The 15,151-nt window shown below is 37.2% G+C and overlaps 1 protein-coding gene across 1 annotated transcript; it reads right to left on the reverse strand.

The window, feature by feature from the left end:
- Nucleotides 1–1,342: 1,342 nt before the first annotated feature.
- Nucleotides 1,343–4,966, reverse strand: LOC122089117 (serine/threonine-protein kinase PAK 6-like). The gene is made up of 10 exons (XM_042658598.1): nt 4,617–4,966; nt 4,403–4,500; nt 4,052–4,301; nt 3,245–3,964; nt 2,899–3,147; nt 2,630–2,793; nt 2,460–2,539; nt 2,232–2,379; nt 1,994–2,143; nt 1,343–1,895 (listed from the first exon to the last, which is right to left on the reverse strand). The coding sequence occupies exons 1-10, from the start codon at nt 4,798–4,800 to the stop codon at nt 1,653–1,655; spliced, it is 2,286 nt and encodes a 761-aa protein (XP_042514532.1). The 5' UTR covers nt 4,801–4,966; the 3' UTR covers nt 1,343–1,652.
- Between the last annotated feature and the right edge of the window lie 10,185 nt (nt 4,967–15,151).

Here is a 15,151-nt window from a genome sequence, read left to right on the forward strand (position 1 = left end):
AGATGCTACAAAATAATGTAAAATATGTTAGGGCTCATGTTCTCTAACCCCATATGGAGGTAGGTGCCTTGGTCGTTGGCATTCTCCCTTGGGTTAAGAATGCCTCACTCAAGTCCTCTTGCCGGCAGCTTTTAGTCTCAAAACTATTAATATCTTTTCTTGCTTTCCAAGATTGCTGCGCTCCTCTCACCCCATTCTTACCCTTTTGTGATTCTTTCTTTGATTCTTTTTTGTGTGTCCCTTATATGGTCCCTTATATGATTCTTAGTGACCCTTCGCACGCAAAAAAGGATGTAACAGGGCCAAGAAGCAATTACCAATCAAAGAAAGGGGGGGGGGGTGTTTGATAGAGTACTGATCATAATTAGTAATTAATAATGGGACAAAGATCTGGTCATGTGGTTCCTATATTAGTGCGAGGATCAATGGGATCATGCATATGAGCATCAACATTTATCGGAATTTCTATTTCACAAGGGTGGAGTGGTAATTTTACACCCTCTATTGTCTAAACCCTCTGAACACAAAGACAATGCGATCAGGCAGAGAAGTCATTTCATGGGAGGGGAGGGCCAAAGATAGAAGCACAATTGAGCGCTAACATAGACCACTCTCTGCCAGAGAACAATTTTCCTTCGGCTCCACTTAGTTGCGAGGGAAATTAAGGGGAAGAGAAAGAAATTTTTTGTAATCCTTACCCCATGTGACTACGTCACTAAATCCAAATTATTCTATATTTTATTATTTCATCGAAAACCCTTTACTATAACATCTAGAATAAAATTTATTTAAAATTTTTAAGTAATTTACACAATCACATAAGGTCTCAGATGTGATAACATGAATAATAAATACAAAATATTTTTTAAAAGTTTAAAATTTTTTGTCCTTTCTCTTTAAATTTCAATTGCAATCAAACACAACCTTATTAATTGATCCGCATTACAAACACAGAAGGAAACAGATGTCTCATAAATTTGTGACCATACATCCTCCACCTCTCATTTTCTCCCCTTGTGTTCTCCTTTAGTTCTTCTAAAGGAGAGGGGTTGGTCCAACACTTTATGTTGCTTTTGATTCCTGTTTTTATGGTAATGAAGAGACAAATCTACTGTTCTACAAGTTAATCTAATAGAGAAACCATTGACTCCAGTCGTTATAGGGAGAAGACCAACCAATATAAGTGGCTTTTATTGTTGTTTGTGTGGTCAAGGTTGGTTTTCCAAATCAGGATGTTGACAAGATCACAACACCCAATTCAATAACAGTGACTTATAGGAACAATGACACTGAGCTTGCCAACTTGTTAAGCCTGTGAAAGTTGGCTTGCTACTGAACAAAATTCCAGAGGCAAACTTGCTCTTATTATTTCTTCAAATGCAACACATAACAAGCAATGGTTACAAACCTTTTAGAGCAAGAAAACTCAAATAGAAGTATAGAACCAATTAATGGTTCATAAAACCAAAGCCCAAACAGATAGGGATTGAGAAATGGCTAACAAGGTAAGGAGGAGGGTACAACAACAAACAACCTCTCATCCAAGACCTACTTGCAAACAAGAACACAGAGAAGGGTAACAAGAAAAGCTGAGAAAAAGAATGTACAGAAAGAATCAAACATGGACTTTGTCCTTTAATTTGATAACTTGGTTAGTCGAAGCTCGATGATCGGCTCCATCTTCCTTGTAAGTAATCCTCCAATGATACATTTTGCTCAACGCTGCTTACGGACAATGAATCATCATCCACATCAAGCAATGCAACATTAAGATGGGACTGGATATTAGTGTGAGGAAATGCTTCCTCATCCTGTGCATCAAACTCCTCTGAAGCATTAACCTGTAGCTTTGCCCACTTGGTTACCTCGGGATCGCCTTGGAGGAGCTTCAAGACCTGAGATCAATGGCCAGACAATTCCATTGTGAGTGATTAAAAGCATGATTATTATTGTGTAAGAATGGAAGCACACAGTGGAAGGACAGATGACTTACAAGGCTCATTCGAGGCCTAGATCGAGGTGAGCGTCTGATACAGAGGGTAGCAGCTAAAACCATCTGCTCCATCTGATCATGGTCATAATTTTCCCCAAAGCTTGGATCTAACAATTGGGTGATTTTTCCACCATCTAGAATTGGCTTAGCCTAAACATGGCCATTCTCCACCATATCAGTCAAAAATCAAATTCAAGAAATAAATATAGGTATCCCACAAGGATTACCAGCAACTTACCCACATAACCAGGCTCTCTTGACCCTTTGGACAGTCACTGCAGATGGGCTTCCTTCCTGAGAGAAGCTCAAGGATTACAACACCAAAGGCATAGACATCAATCTTTTCATTTACTTTACCATACATGAAGTACTCGGGAGCCAAATATCTGCCGTAAAGGAATTGCAACCAAATTACTGTTTGTTCACAGAAGATCAGAGGAAAATTACAGTAGGAGAAGTCACATACCCAAAAGTTCCTGCAACATCTGTGCATGTTATTTGAGATGAGGAGGTTGAAGCCCATGTAGCAAGTCCAAAATCTGATAGCTGAATGAAGCAATAAGAACAATATGAGCAATTATAGAATAGGATTTACAGAAGCTAAGTACAAATGATAGTAAATTAGGAGCGGAGTACCTGTGGCTCAAAATCATCAGAGAGAAGGATATTCGATGATTTCACATCCCGATGGATCACATTTTGAGCACTTCCAGTGTGTAGGTATTCCAGAGCCTCAGCGACACCCAGAGCCACCTTGTATCTCTCTCCCCAACCGAACGCCGAATTGTCCTTCCTATTACCTGATTCAGTGAATAAGAAACAACCAGTAGAAGAAATGAGAAAGTGAAACAAGAAGACTGCAATTTCATATTATATCCACATAAAGAAAATCAACTAGTCATTACCATAAAGGTTCTCTTCAAGGCTTCCTCTGGATAAGAAGTCATAAACCAATAGAAGATTGTTGTCCTCAAAGCAGAACCCAAAGAGGGAGACTATGTTCTTGTGATTTAAGGTTGTGATGATCTCAATTTCCAACACAAATTCTTTCAACACATCTTCTGATGGCTTCAAAATTTTTACGGCCAGTTCTTTCCCATCTGGAAGATGCCCTCTGTAAACCTGGCTACTACCTCCTTTTCCAACCAAATTATCTGGAATTTGTGAATAGATTGTTAGAAACAAACCACAATTACACATACCCAACTCAAAACAAGTTCATAAACAGGAAATTGAAGTTGAAAAACAAACCAGTCTTAAAGTTAGATGTTGCCGACACAAGTTCCTGGTACCCAAATAATCTACAAGTGGATGAGTACTTCTCGTGCAGACCTTCCAACTCTTTGGGTATGTTCTTAGACCCATGGTTGGGTGAAGAAGGAGGAGAAATCGCATCTCTCCCTACTGGAACAATTGCACCGCTCTCTCCATCCAATTTAGAATCACAAGCTTCACCCTGCTGATTACTGTTTATTTGATTACTATCAGGATAAACTGCTACTGAAAACCTGCTAGGTAGCCGCATTGCCCATTGGACAACAGAGAGCTGCTTTCCAGGAGATCTCTCCTCTGAATGCCCATTCGGCCAAAACATCCGGCGAAGCAGCGGCCAACCAGGTCTCAACTCCGGCCTTTCGGGGATCAAAAGCGAGATTGAACCTGAGGATCCTTCTAGAGTCTGTACTGGTACCAAAGCCAAAGCCAAAGCCAAAGAATTGTCTTCATTCTCATCACCATTAGAATCTTCTGTGCGTTGGGAATAATTGGTATCCTGCGAATCGGTGCCCTGCTTACAAACTGAACAATTCTGCCTCAGTAAAGACTCTAAACAATGCGACTCAGAACCCCGACGAGTTTCCTGATTAGGCACAGCCACTGCTGGTGCGTTCTTTATTAGTCTGCTATTATGATGCTTACTCAATGAACGGTGAATCACAGAGAACAAATTCTTACGCTGGCCATGCTCCCCTCCTGCCGTAAGAGAGAACGAAGAAATTAGGAAGAGAGTTCTTAAAGAGAAACTACGACAGAAATCCAAAAAAGGGGAAATCATACAACCTCGGGAGCTACTGGAGGGTACTGCAGAAGCTTCTCTCTGAAACACAACTTTACCATTATTTGCAGCAACAACACAGCAATCTTTGGAAAGTTTCCTCGCACAATACTTTGCAACAGAAACCGAAGACCCAAGTTTGCGATGGTTCATTGCAGTTCCTACAATGATTTTACTAGCCACATAAGCTTTCGCTTCCCGCACTATAATTTTCCGAACCGAAGATCCTCTGCAGATCTTAAGTTTGAGATCCACCTTCAAAATTGCAACCAAATCACTCTTATTTTAAACCAAAAATAATAATAACTAAAACCAGAAGAATGAAAGAGATAAGAAAGCTAGAATTAAGTATGAACCTGTTTCAAATTGCAGAAACCTTCATACACAGCGAGTACTGAATCAAACGCTTTCACCAACGAGAGAAGACATGATTTCCCATCTCGATCAATGACGTCTACCCCACAAAAAATGGAAAGAAAAAAAAACAGAACCCAGGTACCAAAATCAATAACATAACACAACCCAGAAACCAGAAACTCAAAAATGATTCTACAAAAGCAAGATTCTTACCTGTTTCACTGAGTACATGAAGAGCAATAACACGATCACCCGGTTGAGCGATTTTGACGAGAGCCCAAGTGAGTAACTCTCTGCTCTCTGCATCCAACTTCACCCCTACCAAAACCGTCCGACCATCACCGCCGGCAGCGACTTCTTCACCTTGGCCGGCCGGTCTATCACTCAGCATTTTCATCTCCTCTCCTTTCTCAAATCCCACCTTCACATCTCACTGAAATTCTTCCACTGTTTCTTCCCGCCGTTTACTGAAGCATTCATTTCGCTCCACATCGCTCTCTGTCAACTCCTCAATTTCTGTGTCTCCCTCTGCTATATAATCATGTCTGAACCGGTGCTTCCGTTTGCTTTGATTTGCTTTCCTCACCCGCCCACCAAAAAAGACAGATCAAAAGAACGTCCAAAGGGTTGTGAATTCTTCAAATAGATCTCAGCCGTCTAATGCATGGACCTGATCTAGTGGGTCCATTGATTCAACAACCAGAGATGTATAGTATTATGTACGATCTATGAACCCACTTTCCAAGGGAGGGATCTCTTTCTTCAACTCTACTCGCACGCCCCCCATCCCACCTGTTCATCTTTACGTAAGCTCAAAGAGGCAGCTCTTTTTTTTATTCTAATGAAGAAAGAAGTCCCTTTAAATTTTAAATCTTTAATACTCTGTATTCATTATCATTCATTTATAATGATTACCTAATTAGAAAAGAAAATTGCAGGAACGGGATAGATTATTATTAGGGAAAAAAATGTTAAATTCTATATATGCGTCAGTTAAGACACAACGAGTGCGAAAAGACTACATTTCTCCATAATCATAAATGTTCAATGGGTGTAAAGATACTTTTGTATGCTTTTTCATTGGTCACACCAATTGGTCTGTATCTGGGTTAGGAGGTAGTGGTTCTCTTGCTATATATTTTTTTTTATTTAGAGAGGGTTCTTTAGTAGGCAATTGACCCATGTGCCAGTGTCGAGGCTAATGAAAACACACATGAAAGCATCAATAATATTAGATTTTTGTCTTTCATGAGACGCGAGGTGGTCATTTCGTCCCCTCTATTTCTGGGTGTCGGGTCATGCTACCTTTTAAGTTTCATTTTCCCTTTTCAAGAGTAAAAATCCTACTTTTCAAGTAATTGAGGTTTAGTTGTGTGATTTTCTCTTTTCAAGAGTAAAAACCCTACTTTTCAAGTAATTGAGGTTTAGTTGTGTGGTTTATACGTTAACAAGCAAATTGAGTTGCTTGAGTGCATTGTGCTTTCTCATTCTGTTGTGGCTCTAAGACCTCTAAGACTGATACTAATGAACATATAAAAAGAAGATAAAGAGTTTTGACACTTTGCTTTTAACTGATTCAATTCCACTAGTTAGAATTAACTAATCCAGTTATAAGCAATTGTCATATGAATTAATGATTTGACAGCTTGACTGTTAGATGACTTAAGGTTGTTCCCCTCAAAGATTCATTGTTGAGTTAACCTAAGACACTGGTTAAGATTAAACTATACAGTCATCCATCAATGGTAAATATACAGTCACCCATCAATGGTTAGGAAAAGGGGAGTTGAAATGGATGTTTTGCCCATAAGCCACATGTTTAAGACGTAAATCATGGAAAGCCCCCTAATGACACGAATGGTTGTACACTTTATAAATATACACCACAATGGAATCGCATCTATCATGTGTCTTTTGCATGCATGCAACTGGTCCAAGGGTCTTAGTTGCTTTCTAAAAGTTTGGTTATTTGTATTTGTCAAATGAATATAGAGATGGATGGAATTAAATCCTAATCTCTAATAAATTTATGCTAAATATGATTATTTTTTTAAACTAATACTTAATTAATTAACATTAGATGCATGGATTCATTCGATCTACATGGACTTGATGAAGAAATTTGTGATTCCTCATGAATCATACTCACAATCTAAATCGTATCAAATGAACCAAGTCTCTAATTCATTTTTATGATATTGAAGATTCAATATTTGCATTTATCCCTGATACAACTACACATTTAAAAGACAAATCTATTAGATTTATAAATATGAATATAACAAATTAACCTCAAACTTAATAAGATGGATTCCTTACAAAATGAAGTTGATAAATTGATGTTCGATCCATTTTATGATATATAAATTGATCAACCAAACCTTGTTAATCATATAGTTCGTCGTATTGCATTCAAAAACGAAGAAAAAAAAATTTGAAGAAACGAGAGTGGCTCAACATTCGCAACACAAGGAACAAAAGAGATAGTAAAAAATAGAAAAAAAAAAAAAAAGTAATATATTGTGACGAATATGCCCTAATGAATATTCCTTAGTCCATAGAAATTTAATGTCGACATGATGAATTAGAGATTTTTTTTTTTTTTAATAACAACTTGATTGATCGAGAGAAATCCAATGGGTTACAACATACTAGAAACTAGAAAGAAATACATATGTGATCGACTCTATTTCACCTAAGGAATAAAATTAATTGCCATAAAACAATAAAATAACGAACATCTTAGGTCATGCATTTTAAAATATCAATAGCAAACTTATGAATCATGATTGTTGAATTCACCTCAAATCACATCATTACCATGATCCAAATATTTTCTTATCATTCATACAACTCATAACGAAGTCATTAATCCATACATTCTTGTTGTTGTTATTGTTGTTTGTATGGAGGAAAAGAATGACCCAAGAATAACAAAAGATACATTCATAATTAACTTCTCCTTTTTTCTGTAAAAAAAAAAAAATCTCATTTTAGAATCTTTTGTCACTTGTGTTTGGCAAGTGATGATAAAAATGGATGGAATTAAATATTTAAAATTAATACTTAATTAATTGATCCTTGATGCGTTGGTTCATTTGGTCTGTGTCAATTCATTGAAATAAATTTGTGATTCATCATGAATCAAACTCACAACCTAGACTATATCAAATGAACCATGCCTCTAATTCATTTTATGATATTGAAGATTCAATCTAAATAGCTAAAAGATGAAACTATTAGATTCATAAATAAGAGATGGGAGAGGGTCTCTCAAATGCTCCTGTGAAGTTTTGAGTATTGGAAGAGATATTATGGAATCCTAAAAATAGTGAGCGATTGGGACATTTCAAGGAAGAGGATGACTAGTGATCTAGGTGGCATTCGCATCCGAATCTACCAAAAACTAGGATTTTTACTAATCTTTATACCACAAAAATATAAAATTAACGAATTGGATTCCTTATAAAATGAATTGAATATTGGATTTATAATAAAAAAAATTTGAATAAATCGGCCTTCAACCAAGTTTAGGTAATCAAATTCATCTCACTTGGGAAAATTGTTTAGGCCACTCAAACTCTTGATTGAAGACATTCTTTTGTTATGTACATAGTTTGTTTCTTGCTTTTTTAAATTCTGAAGCTCATAAGCTTGGTTCTTAAGATTCATTGTTGTTTCTCTTTCATATATGGTAGTTGATTCCCGCATTCCCTTTCCCATTTTGTTGTATCTCCTTTGCAATGGAAAGTTTTTCCATGCATGTGTTTCTTAGTGATTCCAATTTTTCACTAAAAAAAACCCTTTGTAAGTCACAAACTTTGTATTGCATTAAAATCATACTTATTCAATGACTAATAAGTCCTAATGAATATTCCTTGCTCTGTTGACATGAATTAGGTATTTCCTTCTTCTTCTTTTTTTTTTTTTTTAAGTTTTTGATAAATTAACAACTTTATTAATTAAATTAAATCTAATGGGTTACCAATAAAAACAAAGAAATTGACTCTATCTCCCCCCCCCCATAAAAAAATATATATTTGTTGCGAAACAACAAAACAAAAAAAATCTTAGGTCAAGTATTTTAATTTAATAGCTAACTTATGAATCATGAATAGTGAATTCACGTCACACGACTATCATGACCAAAACATCTTCTTCTTATTCAGACAACTCATAACAGAACTACTAATCCTTACGTCGTCAATGTCGTTTGCATAAAAGGAAAAAAAAAAACAAAAGGAAACAAAAAACAAAAGTCATACTCATAGTCTCATAGCTAATTAATTTCTCCTTTAGAAACTTCTGTTTGGACATATTTCTTTGGCCCAAGCATTTATATTAAGAATGAGATCAATTTTATTTTTTCTACCAAAAAAAAAAGAGATCAATTTTATTTTACCTTAAGATTATTATAATTCTCAATTTGGACATTTTTAATTACATCTTACGACATGCCTAAAAAGGTAACAGGTTGACATCTGACACTACTTATATATATTATTTATTTATTTTTTATGTTATATATTATTGAAAACTAACTAAATATGGCTGTAAAGAAGAAGTGGACATTATAATTATAGAGCTTAACTTGATATAGGTCACCTAGGAAATGCATGTGCACTGTGCATGTGCACCAAAAATGTTGGTTTGATGGAAAAGTCATACTGCCTAGGTGACCATACCAAGCAAGATTTAGAGGGTCTTTTGGTCATTAGACATAAGCCAGGCTAATAATACTAGGGCCACACTTATTTCCGTCGGTAAAGAAGGTAACGAATTAACAACTGGCGGCGGCCCCGCGACTACGTGAGTCCGTGACCCTGTTTAAGGCTCACTCCAACGGCTCCCGCTTCTTACGCCACGTCGGCGTGAGCAGTGGGTCCCAGTGTGTCATGTAATGCAACTAAATCCACGTGGCTGTTCACTTCCGAACCTCGACAGCGGCTACGATCACGTGCTTTTTACGGCGACGGCCTCGGTCTGTTGATGCTCTCAAGTCTCATCTACGTCCAGAAAGGGACTTTCATCTTCTGCCGCGGATGAGCCATGCAATGAGGATCCGATGGTTGATACGATATCGATATACACCCCAATGTTGTGCTGATCATTGGATCTTCGTCGCACGGCTGCACCTGCAGCAGGGGATTGTTTTTTACCTAAAAAGGGTCCTCAATATACAGCCATGGCATTGGACTCTGAATAAACACCATTATTTTGGAATCTTTGGAGGTAAAATATACTGATCTAGTGTAGCGGCATCAGTCGATCGATTGAGGAAAAAGGTCATCTTCCAACACCACTGACTCCTCAATGATCTATCTCAGGTCTGAGAATGTTTGGACATGCATCTTCTAGGGTTGATAATTATCAGGATGAGTGATCAAACCCTCTTAATTAGTAGACAACCATTGAAAGTGGAGAGCACATCAAGTTCTCGTACGAGAATATTTACATATGGACTCCATTCAAAATAAAAATCAATTAAAAGAAGAGAGAGATTTAAGTGGAGTCCATGTGTAAATCAAACACCATATGAGAATGATTCTCGTATGAGGACTTGATCCGCACTCTTGAAGGTGCAGTCGTTGAAGATGAACTAGATCCCAATTTGGATCCATTTTAGTTTATTTCATTGATTTTAATGTAAGGATTAGTGAAACGAAAATATGAACCAATAAAGATGCATCAATATTGATTTTTATAAAATTCTTTTACATGTCTCAGTTTGATTTGGATTTAACATGTAAATGCATTCAAAATTATAAATATATATATATATATATATATTTTTTTTATAAATTTTGGGTTGATATCAAGTTATGATTTTAGTCTAATTTTAAAGTTTAATCTGATTTCTAATCAATTTCAATTCAATCTAATTAGATTTCAATCTCATGACCCAAAACATCATTCAATAAACTCATGTCGGGTTCGGTTCGATTAGATTTCAATGCCAAATCCAGTGATTTATATTAACCATGTCGGTGGGTCGAGGTTATATTTTTATCACCAACCACATGAGAGAAATATCTTTCACAAGAGGAACAGCAAATGAAAAGATAGTGGGTCCCATGATACTTTTTCTAACACGTGAGTGGCTGGCCCCGAACTGGACCAGAAGGGTCCCACAGTGAGATGCATCTAAGTTTAGGGCCCACCACCATTACCTTTCTTTCGCCGCGGCAATAAATTATACGCACGGTCGTGACGCATGGCTGGTCGGTCTTAAGCGTCGCCTTCTCTTGTGCTACGGCTCCTCTTTACGTGGGCCCTGATCGGCTTCATTGAGCCCTCAATCTTTCTTATTTAATTCCACTATTTTAAGGGATCTTTCGTTGGGCTTCATGGGCCGTTGTTGCCTCCACTCATATCAAGGCACGTGTTTCATCTTAGTCTTGGAGTTGTACAAGTGGGCCATGTGGTCCTGGTTGTTGGCCCAAAATTAAGGCCTTATTTTTTTTAAATAATTAATGATTAGATTATTAGACCAAAATTATGGGAGTTCACCGTTGATCTGATCTGGGATTTCAGTAAGTTGGTTGTACGGATGGGTCCCATCATAAGCATTCAAAGGTATTTGGACAAACAAATCGTTATCAGATTATCTCAGATTTTTTTCTTTTTTATTCAACGGTGGAGATGGGTCTTACTTTACGGACTACCATGGCGCTTAGTGCTTGTACTTCACTGTGGATTACGTGTAATGTTCGTTTCGTATTTTAAAAAGCGTTCAGACAAGTTAGTTGAGCCAAACATTCAATAGGGAAGACGAAGGAGATCTTTAAAGTCAAAGTTTGACCTGATTGAATTATCATAAGCGCTTGATTCGTTTTTTTTATGACGAACAAAATTTCAAGAATTGGGATCGGATCGACCAGATCAACTGATCGATTGAGTCTAACTGATTTGACTCATCCGATCTTTGTATGAAAAAACCTTAGATACCAAGAATCTAGATCATAGTTAGCAAAAACGAGAAGGGCAAAAAAATGAAGTGTATTGCATGGATTTTAAATTGTGAATTTTTTTTTTTTTAAAATACGATCAAATAAACGGGTTCTAAATAGTGAATATGTTTGAAACGTGTATTAGAACATGAATGTTTGTCGTTTGTTGTTTTTTTCCATATCTTTGGAAAGCATGTGGTCAAACGTATTTTAAATGATAAAAAATAAAAACGTGGTTAAAACGGGATTTTAAATGCACTTTGTTAATAGATATCTAGACTGATTCGAGTCTGATCGAAATCGGTTCAAATCCTGATTCTGTGTTATGAGTCCCTGTGGGAGAGCCCAAGTTTTGGTACAATAGGACCCATATGTAAGATCCACTAGAAGTGATAAAAATCATGAATGATAAATCAGTCAAACCATTTGATCTTTAGGATCAATCGCTTACCATTGTGCTAACTTTATTTCCTTATGTAAATCAAGTAATCAGTCCACGATTAATTATGTTTTTCAAAGTCAAAGGGGGATAATGAGTAGTTATATGCAATCTTTAATCTAATCCCATTTATTGAGATATGAAGAAAAGAACTCTGCTCTTTTGCATGTTTCTACACCCAGACATAAGTAAAGACAACGTCGTCTCATATAGAGCCACGAGTAGTTATGTGCTCAAACACCAATGAATATTACAAGTGATCACAACCGTCAATTTAATCCCATTTATTGAGATATCAAGAAAAGAACTTTATTCGCCTGCATGTCTCTACGTTCAAATACAGGCGAATACAAAAGATGACATTGTCCTCCTTCCAAATGCCTCTACATGACCTCTCATAAATTTACGTATTGAAATAATGACTGCAAAAGAAGATAGGGTTATCTTACCCTTTAGATATATTGTGAATACTTGCCATTCGGGCGAAGTGGTCGGTCCCACTGCGATGCATGTAGTTTAATGATAAATCTCTTATAACACAGCAACATGTGTGATAAAGTAGTAACAATAAGGCAGCAATCCCAAACAATTTTTTTTTTCCCCATTAACGGATCCATTATTTAAACAATACCACTAATTCAAAACTTCAAAAAATTGGCGCTGGAAAGCGGGAAATCAAAGATGAAACTGCCAATTTGTTGGGGGATCACCTGTAAGCTGTAACAGATAGATGTTGGGGGTTCTTAATCATGTCCGTTAAAACGAGGGCTTAACTCTTAAGAGTTCCTAAATTACGTTTTCTCTAAGGTTTGTTAAAAAAAAGGATTATAAATTAACCATTTAACGGAAGCAATAAAGTTATTTCTACCGACCGAAAAGGAAAGGACACTTTCTAGTTTCACAGTTAGGCTGCCTAATCGTAATGTATAATCTCACTGTCAATTGGTTGACTATGGTTATTATACCAAACTCAATCTGAGCCTTTCGTTTAGTGGACCAGTTTCATGCATGAACGGTTTAGATTCACGAAGTTGGTCGATCGTTGGTTATGGTCTATGTATGGGTTAGGGATGACCAAGTTTGTTCGTCTGCTTATGGACTGAGATATTTGACCTTTGGAGAGAGGAGAGAGATGGAATATATTATAGTTTGGGTATGGAATGGTTGGTTTTTCACAATCTCTGATTCGATTTGGAGGCCCATAAGGCCCTCTCTCTCTCTGTCTCTGGCAACCAGATTGATAATATTATTTTTTGGGTCTAGGTGATAATGTTGATAAATTGTTTCCATGCCTTGATTAATAAAATAATCCCATAAATAATTAGTTAGATTTTTTCCCTTTTCAAATTCTGGATCTCAAGTGTCAACCAATATGTATGCCTTTTTTTTCTTAAGTGGATTCTAGTTGAAATTATATTGGATACAAGTTCCGACTATAATCAAAACAATCATGCCCTTGATTCTGTGTGTGGCGGCTCAATGAAGCTACAAATTTGTAGTTACAACGATCCCAAAATTTTCTATTCCCATATCAAATTTTAGTCCAATTAGAGTATAGTATTATAGTAGCTAGGCTCATGGATATATATTGAAATACTACGACATTAGATAGAATCATTAAATGATTGAATTTGAAACTGAAATTTGACAAATAGTCAAATGATATCGAATGATTGAGTTCACCATATGAGTTTATGGTTTTCATGAGTTTACCCAAGGTGGATAGCGCAGTTGGTGAACAATGAACTTGGTACGAGCCGTAAACTCGGATATCCTAAGTTCGACTCCCACTAGGCACACCTTGGGCCATTCACGTGGGAATGTTTAGGTGCCGTTTGATAACACTCTGGGAGAATGTTTCTGGTGTTCTTCTATTCTGCGGGAATGCAAATAGAACAGAAATATGTTTGGCACGTCCGGTTCATTTTTGTATTCCCCCGGAATGAACCAATGAAAAAGAATGAGTAAAGAATACATTGCAAGAGTACCAAAAAGTTGCTTTTCTATTCTTTTAGAAATTTAGAAGAACACAACTACTCAAAACCCCCAATCCCTCTACTCCATCTCACGATTAAAAATCCCCAAGTCCTAAGGAAAACCTATTGCAGGTTTTCACTCTCTCGGTCGCCGCTGCCCTCTCTCTCGTTCGCCGATGCCCTCTCTCTCGGTCGCCGCTGCCCTCTCTCTCGGTCGCCGCTGCCCTCTCTCTCGGTCGCCGCTGCCCTCTCTCTACTTCGCCGCTTCCCTGTCTCTCTCTCTCTCGGTCGCAGGTTGGGCGCAGGTCAGTCGCCGCTGCCCTCTCTCTCCTTCGTCGCTTCCCTGCAACTCACGATCAAAGTCGCCGCTGCTAAAAAAGGGAGGAAATCTTCACTAATTGCGCAGTCTCCGAATTTTATTTTACCCTCTTTTGATACTTGTTCCCACCGCCAGAATGCAATCATCCATGGTTACCCTAATCCCAAGCGACCTTCCCCGTATTGAAAGAGAATACAAGAATAACAACCCCATTTGATCTGGCAACCGAACTTTGGCAGATTCACATCCTTGAGATGGGATTATAATCTTTAGTCTAACATTTCCTATTCCCATTTAATTTCTTGTTTTTGCGGCACCGAATCATTTCCTCAAGAAGAAAAAGAACTAAGAAGGTAAAACACAATCGAAAACTTCAGATTTCAGAACAATCATGAATCCGTAAACAGAAGCAGTTACAACGTAATTGATTGAGAAATGAAAAATATGCAGAACAAGTGATTTATTGATTGTAAACAAAAGAAATGGCTTCAAATTAAGAGGAAAACAGAAGAAGCTATGAACTCACTGAAGAAAAGTAAACCGCCCAAAGCACCAGACAACGAAGAATAAACAACCCGACGAACCGTAATATCAAGGCAAGCATCCCATTTGGCATCTAAATCTAACTGTGAAGGGATTTGCTTGTTTTCCGCCATTGGAGAACTTTTTCAGCTTCGCTTCTCTTTCTTCTCTTCTTGTCTGAGGCAAGCTGGAACCAAACGTAAGGGTGGACCGGACGAAAGCGAAGGGTTTTCGCTTGTTCTTCCACATGTTTCGTTTATTGGGTAAAAAGGAGCATAATAAGTTATATTATTGGGTAAAAAGGAGCATAATAAGTTATATTATTGGGTAAAAAGGAGCATAATAGTACTCGATTCCCTATTTTAAAAAACATGCCTCAATTTTCACTTAGTTACCAAAGTTATATTGTGATAGCTTGTTGTGGACTTCATAACTATATTAAATCTGAACAAATAGCAGATGCACTTTTTCAACAATATGGGGAAGATGACTACTATGATCCTAATGAAGAGAGAGTCAGGGTAGTCAACGCTCACGGAGAA

The sequence above is a fragment of the Macadamia integrifolia genome, chromosome 2 (assembly GCF_013358625.1).
Source record: "Macadamia integrifolia cultivar HAES 741 chromosome 2, SCU_Mint_v3, whole genome shotgun sequence".
Classification (NCBI taxonomy): domain Eukaryota; kingdom Viridiplantae; phylum Streptophyta; class Magnoliopsida; order Proteales; family Proteaceae; genus Macadamia; species Macadamia integrifolia.